Raw genomic sequence first — 17953 nt, forward strand, 5'->3', positions numbered from 1 at the left:
CTCTGTTAAAAAAGAGGGGTAAATAAGTCTTTTGCACCTATTTTATGTCTCACTCCTCCCAAAACAAGAAAAAAAAATAAAAGAAAAAAAAGAATAAAATATGGTATTGGTTTCTCACAATTTACAAAAACGAAGAACATACACCTAGAAAACTAATACAAATCAAATCAAGCAATACAATCAAAGTAAAAATGGAACTACTGCAACTCCATAATAAACTGTATTGCCTCACTAGTTTTTTTACACATAGCTTTTTATTTTTCTTGTACAAATATATTGATTTGAACACCAGCATTGCACGAAATTGCAATTACTATCACTAATCCTAGTATAAACTTTAATAGAACAGAATATAACCAAATTTATAAACATTTTTTTTTTTTTTGATAAGTAAAATTTATAAACTACCATGGCAATAGCTCACAGTTTTCCTCCACACATGAATATGGGTTTGTAACATCAGTATTACCACTAAGTAAAAAGAAATGAAGTAATTCAATTCCATGAGAATGAAAACACATATCAGAATTATATTAATTGCAGTATTTACAAACAAACTTATTACATTACAATATTTAACATCTTGGCCTCATGTTCCAGAACTGAGTAAATAGTTTCTTCAAGTTCCCAAACACTAGGGCTGTCCAGACCCGTCCCCGACCTGCCGGCCTGACGAACCCGCCTGATTTTCACCTGATTTCAGCCCGAATCGATCCTTACGCCAGTCGGTGACGGGTTTTCACGCCCAAGACTAGACACTGGCGGGTCGAGTGGCGGGTTTTCTTTTCCAAAACCTGAGCCACCCGACCCGACCGATGTAATATACAAAGCCAAGAACTCCGGCAAGATCAAGCTCAGATTCGAGGAGATCCAGCGAGATCTCGACCATATTTGGTGAGATCTGGTGAGATTCGAGGAGATCCAAGTGGATTTCGGCGAGATCTGGACCATACTCGGTGAAATCCGGCGAGATTCGAGGAGATCCAAGCTGATTTCGGCAAGATCTCGACCATATTTGGTGAGATCCGGCGAGATTCGAGCTTATTTCGGCGATTTTCGGAGCAAATGTACTGAGTTTTTGAAAATTTCGGCGACTCTTTTGAAGATTCCGACGACGTTTGCAGAATCCGGCGAACTGACCGAACCGACCGAACACTACCCGAACCCGAAACCGACTCGACTGATTGACTCCGGCTGTTGGATTCGGGTCCCTTTGCCTTCCACCCGACGCCGGCGGGTCGGGTTCGGGCTGGGTCAAAAACCGACCCGTGGACAGCCCTACCAAACACATATTACCCAAGATTCAAAATCGCTAATTTATTCAAGTCACTTTATCTTTTTTCTCAATAGAACAATGCTAAAAATTTATCTTTTACCAATACTATAGCACAAGAAAAAAGAGCACAAATTATCTTAAAACAATATCTCCACGAAACAAGAAGCTAAAACACTGGGTAATAGCCATTGCATTAAAGCACCTCAAAATGAATAATCAATAATGATGGCCAAACTTATCGATGAGCTTGTCGGAGTCGATCTTGCCTTCGTCTTTGTCCAACACTACGCTTCTATCTCCGCTGCTTTTCTATCCATCAATCCCATGACCCACGGCGAGCTACTACCCACGGCCCCACGAACCTAGGTCCACCCACAGCACCATGTCCCCATGCTGATCTGAAGCCCACACAATAAAGAGAAACATAAACTGATTAAGACTGAAAGTGTTCCCAAACATGAACAAGTTGGTAACACTTAAAACCCAAAATCTGTAGGTCTCCTTCTTCCATGGTTTCCTTGCACGATGAAAACCTAGATGATTCTGGGATTAATAAATCAAGTGGGTGCCATTGTAGCATCTATGATCTCAGGTGGGTGAGCAAGTGTGAGAGAGTGTGTGGGAGAGGAGTGTTTTATCTGATTTCTTATTTGATTTTTTGATGAAACTTGTTAGAGTAACATAAAAATTAGAGGTGGGTTACAGAGTATCAACGGAATGAAACGTGGGTGGGTAAAGTGTCAAAAATGAAACCACAAGTGGGTAAGTTAAATTTAAGGCAAATCAAAGGTGGGTAATATGTAATTATCCAAAAAAAAAAGTATAAGTACTTATGGAGTGTGGGGGGTAAGGGTCATGGTTCAAGTCATCAAAAGAAAGCTTCACACACATATTTACTTAGATTAGGTTAGAGTAGAATTCTATCTTGTATTAAAAAAAAAAAAAAATTCAAGCTATTTTAATTATAAATTTTATGTTGCCAAAGGTCTTGTAATTGAATTGGCATCTCCCCATGTATAAAGTGCTTGGGGATTTAGGAGGGAAAATGTTCAAGCTGCGAAGTTAGCAGCATATTGTAATTATCTATAAAATTAAAAATTAAAAATTAAAAATTAAAAATTTTATGCATATTTGAATATTTGGATATGGTGTTTGAATATGGTCAAATAATTGAGTAAACCAAATTGAAACTTAATGAAAGTAGCGAACCCTTCATTGAATTTGGATGTTGCTGCACCTTTGTAATTTTTAATTACCAAAGTCCTAAATTTTTTAGGTTTAAAGATAAAGTGTGGAAGCAAATTTGGGATTGTCATCCCAAAAATAAGAATATGTCTACAAGGATTTTAAAATTTCATTTTGGCATTGTTACTAAATTAATGATTAGCACTCTTGCTGATGAAAAGCATGGCTTTCTTCGAAAACTTGACTAGTGTCTAAGTAGAGGTGTTCACAAAGTGGTTTAGTGCGATTTTGGTCCTTTTTTTTTTTTTATTTATTTTTTTTTTATCATCATACTGCACAGTGCAATTTCGTCAAAATCATCATTGCATTGCACCTCAATTGTGCGGTCACATGTGTAGTATGGTGCAGTTCATTGCAGTGTATCACTGTGCAGTTTGGTCAATTTTGGATTGGGATGTTTTTCAAAATTTTGGACTGGATTGGTGTAGTCAAGCAAGGGTTTCCTTTGTTTTGGGTAAATTTTAAAATGTTGTGCTAATTTTCTTTATTTTTGCCCAATAAGTTTTTAGGTGTGAAATGACTTATCTTTTATAATAGTATTATTAGTGTGTGTGTGCGCGCGCGTACAATGAGTGCAAATTTTTTTTTTCACCACTACTTGTGGTGTGTGTGGTTACTTGATTTTGCGAGCGATTTTGGTTGGTTTAAGTGTAATCATGCAATTTGAGCGGTTTTGTGAACACCCCTATTTCTAACTACAAAATTCACTTTTGCTATATTCATACTTGCATTACCAATTGGTCCCTTCACCTACAAAAGAAAAAAAAAGGTATTTTCCTAACAATATTCTTTTATTTGGGAATATTTGTATTTGAGTTTTGGCAAGTTCAAATTTAGAAGTAGAGGTGTTAAAATAATATAAGAATACCATAAGTGACTATGGATTTCCTCCAGTACTTTGTTGTGTTGGACAAAATGCAAGATTGACACGTGATCATTCTAAGACACATATGATGTATGTGTCATGTCCAGTTCACAAAAGCATCGGACGTAAGCAGATGCCACCATAATATTGTGGAATGTAGTTTTGTATAATACTGTGGGCTACCGTAGTTTTGTAATACTACTGTAATTTTAAAATTACCATATATATATACACACACACACATATACACATGACATTTTAACACACACATTATGATGAATAGTCAATTTTAATTTTATTATATTCTTTTTATTTTCCACTCTTTTTTGGCTAATCTACAATATATATAAGATGATTTTCCTTTTTTAATTGGACTTTTATATAGTTCAAAAATATCATCATTAATAAAGGGTAACCTCATTTAGAAATACGATTATAAATGTCAAATAACAAATTTTATTTTAAATTCAAAAGGAGAACTCCTAAAATTTAGAATTTTTTTCCCTTCAAGTTCACTAAAAAAAAAATACTACTTGTCTTTAAAGTTTATCATTTTTATTTATTTGAAAAATAAAAAATATTTTTCCAAATTATAATAGATACTATACAAATTAATAACTTTTATCAAAAATAAAAATAGAAGAGTTCCTATATACGCAAAATGTGTGTGTTTAGAGGCTAACACACCCAAAAAAAAAAAAAAAAAAAACTTTGATAAAGTGTGAATCACTTGAGCAAAACAAAATGCCTAAAAAAAAACAACCAGGGGCACTAGCACGTAATTTCCACCAAAACCCAGTGGCTATCTTTCTTTTTTCAATAGAAAGAGGAGAAGACTAAAAGCCAGTGTCATGACAAGTAAATTCATAAAACCCGAAGGGCAAAATTTAAAGGAAAATTCCACCAAAATATCTGAATACCAGTTTTGTCCTCAAAAGGAGTAGACGGTTCCGCTTCCCCGCTTCTATAAATACCATACCCCACCCCCTTTCCTAATCCCACGCCATTCTCATTTCGCTCTGCATTTTTCTCTGTCCTAGGGTTAGGGTTTCCACAGTCTCTCTCTCTCTCTCTCTAAAAGTCTCTCTCTTTTCACTCTCCGAGACTCAATGGCGCAACAGGAAGTCACCAATGGAAGTTCCGAGAAGAAGACCGGTGGTGGAAACGACATCATGGAGGTGATTGAGGTGAAGTTCACGGCGTTGAAGCCGCAGCTGGTGGTGGAGGCTCCGAAAGCAAACGAAGCCATTCTGTTCTACAAGGCTGCTTTCGGCGCTGAAGAGCTTGGCCGTACCTTGCACCCTAAGCGTAAGGCTGACCAAGAGCTCCCTCTCATTCTCTCTGCTCAGCTCAGCCTCGCTGGCTCTACGATTCTCGTCTCTGACCTAGCTGATCCTTCTGAGACTCCGTAAGCCTTTCTCTCTCTCCGTAAATACTTGTTTATACGTGTTGTTTTCGGTTTTCTTTTAGATCTATAGGAGATAGTTGTGATACTGGCTGTTCTTGCGTTTCGAAGAGGTTTTCTGCTGTTATTGTAGTGGTTTTGCATGTTTCGTCTGGTTTTGATATTTTACTCGTTTTACTTGTATTTTTCATAGCAACGATTTGGAACTGTTAGATCTTCCTCTTGAACACTGGTTTGTTTCATAAATACTAGTTTTCCTTTCTGATTTTGCTTGACTTCGTCTGGTTTTGATTTTTACTTGTTTTTCTTTTCATTTTCAGTGTTATGTAAGGCTTAGGAACTCTTAGATCTTCATCTTTAGCACTGGTTTTGTTTCATAAATGCTTGTTTTTATTTCGCTGCTTTAGTCAAATCTGTAATCTACTGATGCTTTTGTTTTTTCCTTTGTAGTTCAGGCTTCTATTATTAAATAATTTATTATTTCTAAATATCTGACCGTACCTGCTTTAGGTTTTTTCCCCCTTATCTTTCGTTCAGTCTTCAATTATTAATTTATAATTTCCAAGTCTCTGGCCGTACACATTTCTTTTTGTTCGCTAGCTATGCCTTGCCTGTTTCGAAATCTGTTATTTCAGGCTCTGTTTGGTTGTTTATTTGGACTTATTGTAGCCTTATATATTAACAAAGATAATTCAATTATCTTCTTATTTTAGTTTAATTTTTAGACGTGGTTTTTTTTCGTCATTATATTATTATCTCTAAATATCTGCTCGTACATATTTCTATTTGTACGGTATGCTTTTTCTTTTTCCAAATTTGTTATATCTGCTTCTGTTTGCTTCTGGTTTTGGACGTATTGAAGCTTTGTTTATCAGCAAAGATTATTAAAATCTTTTATTATTATTTAAGATTTTAGATATTTGTATGAATGAGTTTGAACGTGTTTGACCAGGGCCAAGACTGAGGGAACCGGACTCGTTTTCTACTTGGAGACTGATGACGTGGCGAGTGCTATCAACAAGGCGGTGGGCGCTGGAGCTGTTGTTGTGAGCGAGATCGCCGAGGGTGAGGGCGCGGGCTGTGGACTATCGCGCGTTGGCAAGGTGAAGGACCCTTACGGCGTCGTTTGGGCTATCGGCTCTCCCGCCGCGAAGGCTGCTGTCGTGGAAGCTTGATGACCCTTGGATCTTATCATTTCTCTGTCAAGCAACTGTTCATCTTTTGTGGGACCCGCGCATCAAAAAAAAGTCTCTAGCGGTTAGGATTTAGGTGGTGATAGGTTTTAGGCCTAGAATTTGATAATTCTGTCATTTTGAAAAAAAAAAAAAAAAGGAAAAAAAGAAAACTCTTTTGGAATAGGATGTTTAATGGACAGCTGGCAGTTCCTTGACTTTTAAATGCTACTAGTACTATGGCTATGAGGCTCTATTTACTTTTTCTGGTTCACATTAACGGCATTTTTATGTCTTTTTAAATACCTCTCTGCCCAATATCTCTCCTCTCTATTTAATTATTGTTTATATTCTGTGTCTTTGAATTGGAATTTGGTTTCTTCTCCAAAAAAAAAAAAAAAAAAGAATTGGAATTTGGTAAGTCAAAACGTCTAGGTTGCCCTTTGTTTGGTTGGGAACAGCCTGATAAAAGTGAAGGGTAATCGTGACTTTTTGTTCATCGTGGATAATGGATATATGATATGGATGTTGTCTGTCTGTAACCTTGTTATAGGCTAATTTCTTTAGTTAATACACGGAAAATATTTAATAGTACATTATTGAATAATGAATGGGGGGTTGATTTTGGGTAGTGGGACCGTTTGTGGGGGGATATTCATAAAATACGAGTAGGGGTAGAGGTAGGAGAAACGAGAAAGATGCAGGAAGGGGGGGGGGGGGGGGGGATTTCTTCTCAAAAAAAAAAAAAAAAAAAAAAAAAGAATTGGAATTTGGTAAGTCAAAACGTCTAGGTTGCCCTTTGTTTGGTTGGGAACAGCCTGATAAAAGTGAAGGGTAATCGTGACTTTTTGTTCATCGTGGATAATGGATATATGATATGGATGTTGTCTGTCTGTAACCTTGTTATAGGCTAATTTCTTTAGTTAATACCCGGCAAATACTTAATAGTACATTATTGAATAATGAATGGGACATTTTGGGTAGTGGGACCGTTTGTGGGGGGATATTCATAAAATACGAGTAGGGGTAAAGGTAGGGAGAAACGAGAAAGATGCAGTAAGGGGGGGAGACTTGACTTCGACGCTCTAGGTACGGCAGCCAATAAGGGGTGGACACGCGTGGGGATACAGGCACGAATCGGTTTCAAGTTAAGTGTCTTTTGAGGATACGAAAAATCTGTATGTATGGGCGTCGTAGTTGGGGCAGAGGTCGCTTTTTAAGTGTGGTCCCAATTGTGGAAGAGGGTTTTGGGGAGATGGGAATCTCGTGAATCGTCGCTCGTGTGAGTAAGAGTGATACAGATACAAGAATTGAGTCAGTTGGTTGTTGTTGGTGTCTTTATTATTAAGTTTTACAATAACTGTTCGAGACCAAAAAAATATTATTTTCATAAGAGCTAGTGGCTTTGAGAAGTGGTAGCAGAAGTAATGTTAATTCAATCAGCAAATACCTCAAAAGTAGGATTGTGAAGACAAGTTGGTCTAAGCTTTGCACAAAATTTAGCAATGAGATTTATCTTTTGAATATTCGAGGTGTCTTTTTATCAATGGGTTGTTTTATTTGGTGTGACCTCTTTGGTCTTCTACTAATAATGCCAGTGGAGTTGTCTTTTTCCCACATATTATTATTATTATTATTATTATTATTATCAATAGCGGGGAGTGGTGCAATTGTGTCAGTTTGCAGGCTTATGAAGCTTCTCTTGCTTCTCCATATTGTACGTCAAGTTGCAACTTCTTGGAATTAAACTTTTGTGTCAAAGAAAAAGTTTAGCTCCAATTCATTACTAAGTATATAGTTTCTGGTGTTTTATTCTCTTCTTTGATTCTCTTTCTGATTTAATAAAAAATATTGTGCTTCCTAAATTTGTTTACTAAATTTGATTCTCTTTTATAGTTGTATTCTGGTTAAATAATGTATTATAAATTCGGTTTAAAACACTAAATATTATTATTTTTGTGTTTATTTTGATAAATATTACTATTTACTCGAAAAAAGAAAAAAAAAAAAGGTGCATGTGCATGTCAAGTTAAGTTGTTTCAAACTTTTTTCTGGATAGACACTGCTTGTGTTTTAAAATCCAACTGCATTTATGTTTTTGTCAACTGACATTTGAGTGACTGCTAGTGTTTTCAAATATCATTTTGTTCCAATATATTGTCTCTTGTTTGGTATAATTTCAGAAGAAAAGGATGGAAGAAGTGGTCCATAGAATAGAATTATGTTCTATAATAAGTCCACCCCGGCGATAACAAGCTCTCTACATATATCTATATATTCGTTCTTCATTAATCTTCTGGTTGGAGTCCCAAGCATATATTATTGGTGTGAAAATTATATATAATAATAGTGCTTTCTTTGAGGGAGCTAAGCACTGTAGCACGTAGCAGAAGATTAACAAGTTGACATTTTGTTTTTATTTTTAAAATGGTAAAGAATCTGACCTAAGTCCTTAACTACTTCACCCATATGAACTATCTTTATGTTTGGATAAGATTGAAGCATGTGTCAAAGAAAAATTGTGGTCTTAAAAAATTGGATTTCTTGGTTCTAAACTTTCACCGGTCGAGAAGAATAATATTTAGGGCATTCCTTCAATTGCGCTGAAATAAAAATTGAGCAAACGAAACACGGAAAAAAAAAACATTATTCAGGCACACACTCTCACACAAAAGAGAAAAGTAGAATATTTGGCTGAGTTCTTTTCAGTTGTGTGGAAAAACTCCTTAAGAGTGTACACGAAATTTGGGTTGAAAAAAAAAAAAAAAAAACTTGTGGTTTGCTAATCTCTTGTCATGAAAATCCTCTCAATAAAAATCTTATTTCCTATTCTGAATGTTTCACATTATGGTTCACTAATCAGAACTTAGCACAACCCCCCTCCCCACCCCACCATTTTCGTTCTCTTGTAAAAATAAAAATTCAAAATTCAAAATTTAAAAAGACATTGGCTCTTGTGATTTTTTAAAATGAATTTTGAAGGAAAACTTGAAGGTCAAGTGGTAAAACTCAAGCTTGCACACATCAAGGCTTGTTAGTAATGCTCAACAATTCCAAGTCTCCATCCATCATCAAGTGAAGTCACTACTACCAATTTTAAACTGTTTCAATGGCTCCCTAAATTAATTATGTGCAAGGAATTTTTCTCTTGATTAATGAGAAGTGAGCTTGTCACTAAAAATACTCGTTCATACGTAGCTAAGGTAGCTTTATGATTCTTGGTGTTAGAGGCATAGTAAAAAAAATTTGGTTGGAGGACCGTGGTAATATTATCATATTGATTTGCAATTCAAGAAAAATACAAAGTATGACATATATACATACATACATGTCTTCTTGCATTAGTTTTAGAAAAAAACATTAAATCTAACCAAAATTAGATTACATTTACAATAAATAATGTTCATAAAAATTAAATATAACAAAGTTACTATAAACAACCATAAAATAAATAGCATTTAAATTCAGCCAAATTAGACTACTATGGTAAAAAATAAATTCAAAATCAATTTCATTTCTACTAATAGTCTAATACTGTACCCTCAGTCTCTCTACTCTCTAATAATAATTCCCACACTAGTACAACATAGGTCCTTGAATAGCAATGGGATATGGTCTCACTCAAGAAAAAAAAAATGTAGGATATGGCTGACATGTTTTAGAGGAGGGAAGGAAAAGTCAAAAGATGAAAAGTAGGGATTTGGGGTGGGGAATTTCTATGGCTTACGTATTAGAGGAGGGGCCAAGCTTTTATCATAGGGAGGCTAGCTCTTTTTTTATAACTAAGAGGCTAGCTCTTAAGTGAGAAGGTGTGAAACCTATTTCTACCTACTATTATAGAGGTTTTAAAAATTTTCGGATGGCCCCTCCTCCCCCCCCCCACCCCCAAACAAAATTTTTGGTGTCCTCATAACAACCTAAAAAAAGACATTAGCATGTCTAGTCACAATTGAAATTTCTTATAGTTGTTTATAAAGCTTACATCAACCAAGTGTATGCTTGATGTGAGACTTCAAAATTCAAATACACCCACACAACACACACTTAATCAATTTAAGGCATCATATTTGTAATGGTAATTTAGTTGTATTTTCCATTTTCTTTTTCTTTAAAGGTAAATATTGTTGTAATAGTGGTTTTGGCCATCTTACCTAATATGACCTACAAGAGTTAATTTATGAGGGGTGAGACTTGGCATTGACCACCAAAGGTGTTAGATGAAGCGGTGATGTGTTGGTTTCGATTGATTTGGTCGGTTGGGTTAGGTGGTCGGGTTGCTTAGTGTGTGTTTGAGATGCACGTTTTGCATTTCTCCAGTTTATTTATTTATTTATTTATTACCTTTCAGTGTTCCCAGACGAAATGTTTGACTTTTCCCGTGAACAGTGCACCGTGTGTACTGTTCACGGACCCACAAATTTCACTTTTTAACAACTTTTTCATTAAAAATGGATTTCATGATACTATTCATACATTTAAAAATTATTTAGCTCCAGTGTTTTTCAGTTTTCAATTTTCAACTATATCCAAACAGACCCTTAGACAACCCTAGTTAAAGATATGGTCCTAGGGTAAAACTTCATGTCACTTTACTAGATGGTTAGTGACTTGATTGTTTCTTAATCATAAAGTCCACCTTTTTTTTTTTTTTTTTTAACATAAAAATTTAGAACATTAAGGCACCGGAAATTGCTAACTTTGTTGTTACTCGTATTTCTGCCACTAGTATCATTTAAGAATAAAACCTAGGAATTTATGCTATGAATATAATTAGTAATATTTGGCATTAGTGAAAATAACATGACTAAAGTTGCTCACGTCTTTTTGCTAATTTAAGCTTATAAAAGTTACATTTTGTTTTAATTTTGTTATAACCATATAAAATGAGAGCAATTTAGACATTAAAAAACGATAGCAAAGGGACTACTCTAGGATTAGTTGTTACACACACATATTAAAAATCAAATTATGTCCCCAAAATTTTCAATAATTTAAAAATTACCCTTCAATTTAGTTAATATTTTCAAAAATATATGGATGCCCCCAATTTTATGTTTATCATTACTTTAACCTCCTCCCTCTTAAAATTCTAGTTTCATTGATGCATACCACGATGTTAAAATTATTTTTGTAAGGTTGAATTTAATCAACCATCTTGTTGGCTTTATTCCATGCCAAATTTGCTTGTATTTTAGCAATTAGTAACCCCGTATTTAGGTGGGAATCATGTAAGGGTAGTGAGTGAGAGAGTGTGAAGAAATGTTCAAAATTGTGCAAGGATGCAGAGATTTGCGACTGAGACTTGCGGGTGACTTGGGATTGGCAAACTGCCAACTGCAACACATGAGTGAAGCGTGTGAGAAGATGAATAGTCGCGCCAGCTGGAGCACTATAGGACAAAAAGTCCAACCTGGCCATTCTGTTATCTCGCGGCTTGAACTCGTGACTCAGTCAAGTCGCGAGGCCCAATAGTCAGACCACCTTGTTTGGGAAAAATTGACTCTTCGTGTTCCTTTCTCACCCAAGTATAAATGCCCTTTATACCCACAAAATGTAGAGAGCTTCCAGACAAAATTTTGAGAGAGAAACCCTAAAGAAAAACAAGATTGATTCATCCACAATCTTTACATAGAGACTCTTCAAATTCCTCTACTCTCACCCTCTCCATTGTTACATCCTTGAGAGGTTCTTATCCAAATCCTTTTCTCACCATATACCCATATCTGTGAGAAGGCTATTTGGTGCTTTGGGAAGCAGTTAAGAAGGGACCAATGACTAATGATTGATGTTATGGTCTACAGCGGAATCCGGTAAGCTAAAGAAGAAATAAGTTCAGCGTAACTTCGTTGGAGCAAGAAGCTTGGAGGGCTTAGATACATTGGGTAGATTAGGTTTGGAGGGTCTTCTGCTGTTCATGTATCCCAACTACATTCTTAATAGATTATTTACCGCTTGGAGGGCGGTAGAGAGGTTTTACGTCGAGAGCTTCGGTTTCCACTTCAATAACACATTGTTGTGTTGTCCTTGTATTTGCATCTCTTTTTCCTTCATTTTTGCCTTTTAATTTTTGCTGTGGATGTGTTTTTAATTGGTTTAGATTGTTTATCAATTCTGTTATTAGCTTATGTTCGTGTTTCGCACATTTATTATTTGATAATAAGCTTGAATTGGTAATTTGTAATTGGGAGTTTAAACGTTCATAGTGTTTTCAACGCTATTTGAACATTCAATTTCTCTTTAGCCTCTTTCGTTACAATTTAAAGAAAAGTCAAGAAATCCATTCTCAATAAGATTAGTGCTTTTTTGTCCACTTCAAATGTTTAACAAATCACTGTATAAAAGTCCCTTGTCATATTAGCAAGATTTTAGTATCTTATTCTTAGAAAGAGGGCTACTCTAGTAATAGTGATATAGATATGTTATACCTTAAAAATACACAAGTTTAACCAACTTTACCGTTTTCTTATAATCATAAGGCTATTTTTAAATAACAAATTTTAGTTACAAAATTGGTTGTAGCCTAAGGTTACAATCTTACTCAATATCTTTTTATTGGAGTTGAATTTTAAGAATTTCACCATTGGATTACATCTTCTTCTTATATCCTCGATACTTGCAAAATTTCTAGAAAATTAAAGACCAATAACTATGTCATCAATAAATTGTTTAAATTGCTAGTTTTTGTAGTTTAAAATTATGTATAAAATATAAGCTTATAGATCATATAGTATATAATATCTAATTAACACAAAATTTGACATGTGTATTAAGAGTGTGAAGAATGTGCAATTCAATGGTTAGATTTTCAAAATATGTAGTAATATTTATTTTTATTGAGTAAAGTTGCAGTCTAAGGCTATAATCAATTTTGTAGCTAAACTTTGTCATTTTTAAAAAATAAATAAATTATAAAGGTCACTTGAATAGTTGACTTTAATGTTAATTGTAGTTCTTTCTACTGCTAGAAAGATTTAAGAATATGCACAACAATTTATGCTATAAATATAATTAATAGTCTTTGGCCTTTTCATTACATTCTAAAGATAGAGTTGACCAATTTTTATAATCATAAAGGCCACTTTATTTTTTTGTTGAGAAAAATCATAAAGCCCACTTTAATAGCTTACTTTAATGTCGTACTCCATCCGTCCTAATTTGTTTGTTTTATTTGAAAAGTCAAATTTTTTAAGGGAATATTATTTATTATCTTGTCTACCTTATAAAAATGCATAAGTTTACAAAACTACCCTTAAATAAATTTATCAGTTATTCAGCAAAAAAATAAAAAATAAAAAATTTATAAGTTTCTTTTTTTAAAAGTTTTTCTTAATGAAGCAACTAAAAAGGTGTCCCAATTAGATTGATTTTTTAAATATTTGTTAGTTTTCTTTTCAAATAGTTTTGAAAATAAAGTAAGGGTATAATAGGAATATTAGTGAATTAATGATTTTTATTTTTAAAAATAGGACAATATTTTGGGACATTCCAAAATGGAATAGGGGACAAACAAACTAGGACGGAGGGAGTATGTTTTTTACCACTATAATGATTTAAGAATAGGAGTATTTTTTTTTTTAATAGGGAAATTTAAAAACAAAAGTAGCGAACAAGAGTAATACTACTTCCAAATTATTTTCACAACAAATCATAAGTGTCAAATTGTTATTAGTGGATAAAAATGTGTTGTCAATAATGGTCTCATATTAGAACCAATAACTTACTATATAGAATTTGTTGTGAAAATATTGTGGACTAATTTATGCGATAAATATCATTAACAGTCTTTTGTTGGCATTAGTGAAAAAAAAAATGGCTAGAATTGTTCATCTCTTTTTGGTCTTCATTCTCTTAGTTCTTCTTATAAACATGAGTGAGTTGATTTACACATTCGTGATGTTCTCACAATTAGCTTATTGTATTGTATGATTTTTAATCCATCCTTTGTTAATGTGAAGATATATTAATTGTTGTCAATCAATTTTACACTTTAAGGCGTTTGCTAATTTATATTTTGTAACTAATCTATATTATAGTTACTGTTCAATGTATACGAATATCCCTTTCATTTTATGTGATTTTGCAACATACAGAGGTAGCATTGGCGATTGGACTTGATAAAAAAGTTTGTACAAAGCAAAGCAGAACATGGCATGGCGCTTGTAGGAGCACTGCAAATTGTTTCATCGCATGTGTTCATCGTGAGCATGCAGAAGCTGAAGGATGTTGGGGGCTCATTCATCAGAAATGCTTCTGCCTTTTCAAATGTTGAACACTGTAAGGGGGTGGGCCTGACTTGGGGTATTAGGCAAGCTCCTGCCGCACTAGGCTTGGGTAGTTTTTGGGTGAGGAGTTGGGACTGGCCCAATTGGAGCACACCTTGGCCCGTCTTATGCACAATCTTTGCCACGTCTGCCAAAGTCTATTTAATAGCTCACAGCAGACATAGTTATTGTTGACAAGTTATGGCAGGCAGACATAAAATAAAAAACGTAAAGAAAAATGCATTCACTGTTTCTTCCGCAACGAACAAGATAAATGATTTAGAGGCCTTGCTTTTAAATAAAAATTCTTAAACAAAATATTAGAGTAAAATTAGTGGAGTAAAATAACGAGTTTGCCATATTTAGTATTGCCGCAGGATTCCAACCACGAAAGGGAAAACTACTCCCTCAACGCAAGTAATTTCACTTGGTGAAATTAATTGCTTTGAGAGAACAGCCCCAAATGGTATATGCCCAAGTATAGATTTTGTATTGCCTTTTGAGGACAAGGCTATTGAGGGAGAGAGGGGGGGGTTAATCCATTTAGGTGCATACCTGCCATAAGCGCTCTGTTTTTTCTTTCTTAGAATTCCCTTCTCTCTGTTTTCTTTCTTCCGATTCTTTTTCTCTCTGTTTTCTCTCTTTCAATTCTTTTCACCCTGTTTCTTTGATCCCCCCTCGTTGCCCCTTTTGCACACAGCCACGGGTCCCTTATATAGGGCCTGTCGTGGCCGATTTTATTGTTCTAGCCTTTCTATGGCCCTATTCTGCTATCGTAGCCTTTTGCCATCCACTTACCGAGTCAAATGGTTCTGATCCACCGTTGACCCGTGGCTTTCAGACAACGAAGCTTCCTTTTCTACTTCGTTCGTGTGTCCTCTCTCTCTCAGTCTCTCATGGCATGCACCCAGCGGTCCTTACCCACCCTTGCCTTTTTTGGGTGGCATGTCATCCCAGCAGGACTGTGCCCACCGAAAGAGTCTGGGCAAGAAACGCAAAATGGGTCCCTGCTCCTCTCCCCACCGCCAGACCATGCCCTCACCCATGACGTCACCCTTTCCCATAGTGGCTGGGTATAGGCTGATGATGCCTGGGTCGTTCGCATGCATTACCTTATTGGTGTTTCATTCATTTGCCGAGGTCTGAAAATGGGTGCGCATATCCTGCCGTGCGCTTTTTGGCATTTTCTGATGTGAATTGTTTTCCCGGTAGGACAACGCCCATGTGTTGTCTCTTTCTTTGGAGGGTTGAGCTTTGTAGTGGGCTTCCCTTTAGTTTGGGCATTTTGCTTTGTGACTTTGCACCTTCTGCTGTGCCAGGTTTGCTATTCCTGCTGCTCAACTTAATCCCGCTGGGCCCTTTCAAACCTGCCATGTATTTTCCTTCTCAGTAGCCCAGTATGCTTGCTGGGCTTCTTTTTCATTTCTTGTGGGCTCCAATGTCCCTTTTTTTTCTTATGGGCTTCCCTGGCCCGTTGATTTTGTTTCACACATGGATTTTTGCTAACTCACTTCGGGCTTTCTTGGCCCAATTTTCTCTATAAACTTTATTCCTTTGCGCTTATGGGTTCCCCATTTGCCTGTTACTCTTTTTTTTTCTTATTACAGTGGGCCTGCTGTGGCCCATTCTTCCTTTTCCCTTATCTTTTTCACGAATTTGTTTCTTTTCTCTTTCCGGGCCTATTCAAGCCCATTTGCTTATTCTGAACCCATCTCATGGACCCTTAAACCATTCATATGCCTTCTTTTTTTTTTTCTTTTTGCTTTTTCTTTCAGTTTGTCCGCAACTCTGGGCCTTGGGCTTGCTGGGCTTCATAAAAAAATGAGCCTCAACAAACACAAACCATTTGGACTTCTAGCAAAAATGTGTCATGTGAACCTAATTCTGTTTTTTCTTTGTAATACATACATGTTCTATAGATAAATAAACATGTTTGCAAGGTACATTAATTAGAATTTCATCCACAAATGATTGATAAATTTGAAGGGTATGAGAGTGCTTTTTTTCTTAGCACACAGGCCCAAGTAGAGACAAGGATCTCGGGCCCAAATACTTGTTGTTTTGGTAGACTGGGCTTGATTCACTGCAGCTAAATGGGGTTGATTACGAACCAAGTTGTGCGCAAGTCATATAAAGCTCCTCAAGATGAAAAATGCAATTTCTCTTAGTACCCTGGGGCGTACTGTCGTGGGATCCTGGGCATACTGTCGTGGGATCCCGGGCCGTACTAGGCCTGTAATAACCCAGAAGCTCTGGTTTTCTGAACTATATGGTCTTTTTCCATGTTTTATGCTGTCAATTTTTCCAAGTGAGCAGAATCAATTCCTGCTGGGTTAAAGGTTTTCCCAGCCACTTCCCTTTATAGTTCTTCATTCTGGGTTCCCCGGGGTACCAGCCTTTTGTTCATGAATTGTTACTCTCCAAGCTTTCTGATTCTTTGCTGTACCACTGGGTGCTTGAGAGGGACATATCTGTTCTTCATTTCTTGTATTTCGTGGTACTCATTCTGAGCTGTCTCAATCCCACTTTAACTGCGCACGTCCCGAGGATCCCAAGCCTCTGGGGATCCCGGCCCAGTTCTTTCACTGGATTTTGCTGGATTTTTAATGGTCTTTTTTGCTGGAAATCTGAACATGCATAGGGCCTTAATGTCGATTCTCCTTGCTGCATGAATTGGGCCTTCTTTTGTCAAAGCCCATGGTCTTTCTTTTCATAGAACAAGCTTTCCTGTGAAATTTTGGCCTTCAACAAAGGGTCTCATTTTTTCAAGGAAACTATATAAGCATGTTATTGTCAATATTGTTACCAAACTGGTTTTTTTTTTTTTTTTTTGGTCAACCGTTGAACATATTATGTGATCGTTAAAGAGGCTCAAAAAATTACTGTATAAGAGTCTCTTGTCATACCAGCACGATTTGAATATCTTACTCTTAGTCCATGCATCTTCATGTTTTACATGAAAGATATGGCTCTTTTTCACCCAAAAAAAAAAAGAGGGTCCTAGCTCCTAGGGTTATTCCTAATGTCTATTCACTAGAAGGTTAGTTCACTTGACTGTTTCTTAATCATAAATGCCACTTTTTCTTTTTTAATTATAAAAAAATTATAATATAAAGGCAATACGTTGATTTACACATTTGTGGTGTTCTCAAAATTAGCTTATTGTATTGTATGGTTTTAAATCCATCCATTTTGAATGTGAAGATATATATTCTTGTCAAGCAATTTTACGCTTTAAAACGTTTATGAGTAGAGTTTTATACTTACTGTTTAATGCAAACTAATATCCCTTTTGTTTTATGAGAGTCTGTAACATACAATGATAGCATTGGTTTTTGGACATGATGAAAAAGTTTGTCCAGTGCCAAGCAAAACATGGCATGGCGCTTGCAGAAATTTTGATACTAATTGTTACAAGAAATGTGTGGTACATTAGCATGCATAATATGGTGGAGGATGCTCTGGGTACTACTGCTTTTTCCCATGTTGAAATACAAACCATTGGGACTTACTATTACTAAGATATGCCATGGAAACCTAACGTTCTCCATGTGTATACTTTCGGATGATTTTTCTTTCTTTCTTTCTTTGGGTAATGCATATTCTGTGACAAATATATAGGTTCTTGTTTCTTAAAGGGAAATATATAATCATGTTAGCTGAGGAAAAGGAATAGCAAATTGGCCAAAATACTGTTTAATGTAAACTATTTCCTTTTGGTTTTATAAG

The 17953-nt window shown here is 35.6% G+C and overlaps 1 protein-coding gene across 1 annotated transcript; it reads left to right on the top strand.

Moving 5' to 3' along the window:
* Window positions 1-4375: 4375 nt before the first annotated feature.
* LOC112017744 (uncharacterized protein At5g48480) lies at window positions 4376-6268 on the top strand. The gene is made up of 2 exons (XM_024050200.2): window positions 4376-4794; window positions 5744-6268. Exons 1-2 carry the CDS (start codon window positions 4496-4498, stop codon window positions 5964-5966), a joined length of 522 nt encoding a protein of 173 aa, XP_023905968.1. The 5' UTR covers window positions 4376-4495; the 3' UTR covers window positions 5967-6268.
* Window positions 6269-17953: the final 11685 nt, after the last annotated feature.

Source organism: Quercus suber, unplaced genomic scaffold (genome assembly GCF_002906115.3).
Source record: "Quercus suber isolate HL8 unplaced genomic scaffold, Cork oak 2.0 scaffold_628, whole genome shotgun sequence".
NCBI lineage: Eukaryota > Viridiplantae > Streptophyta > Magnoliopsida > Fagales > Fagaceae > Quercus > Quercus suber.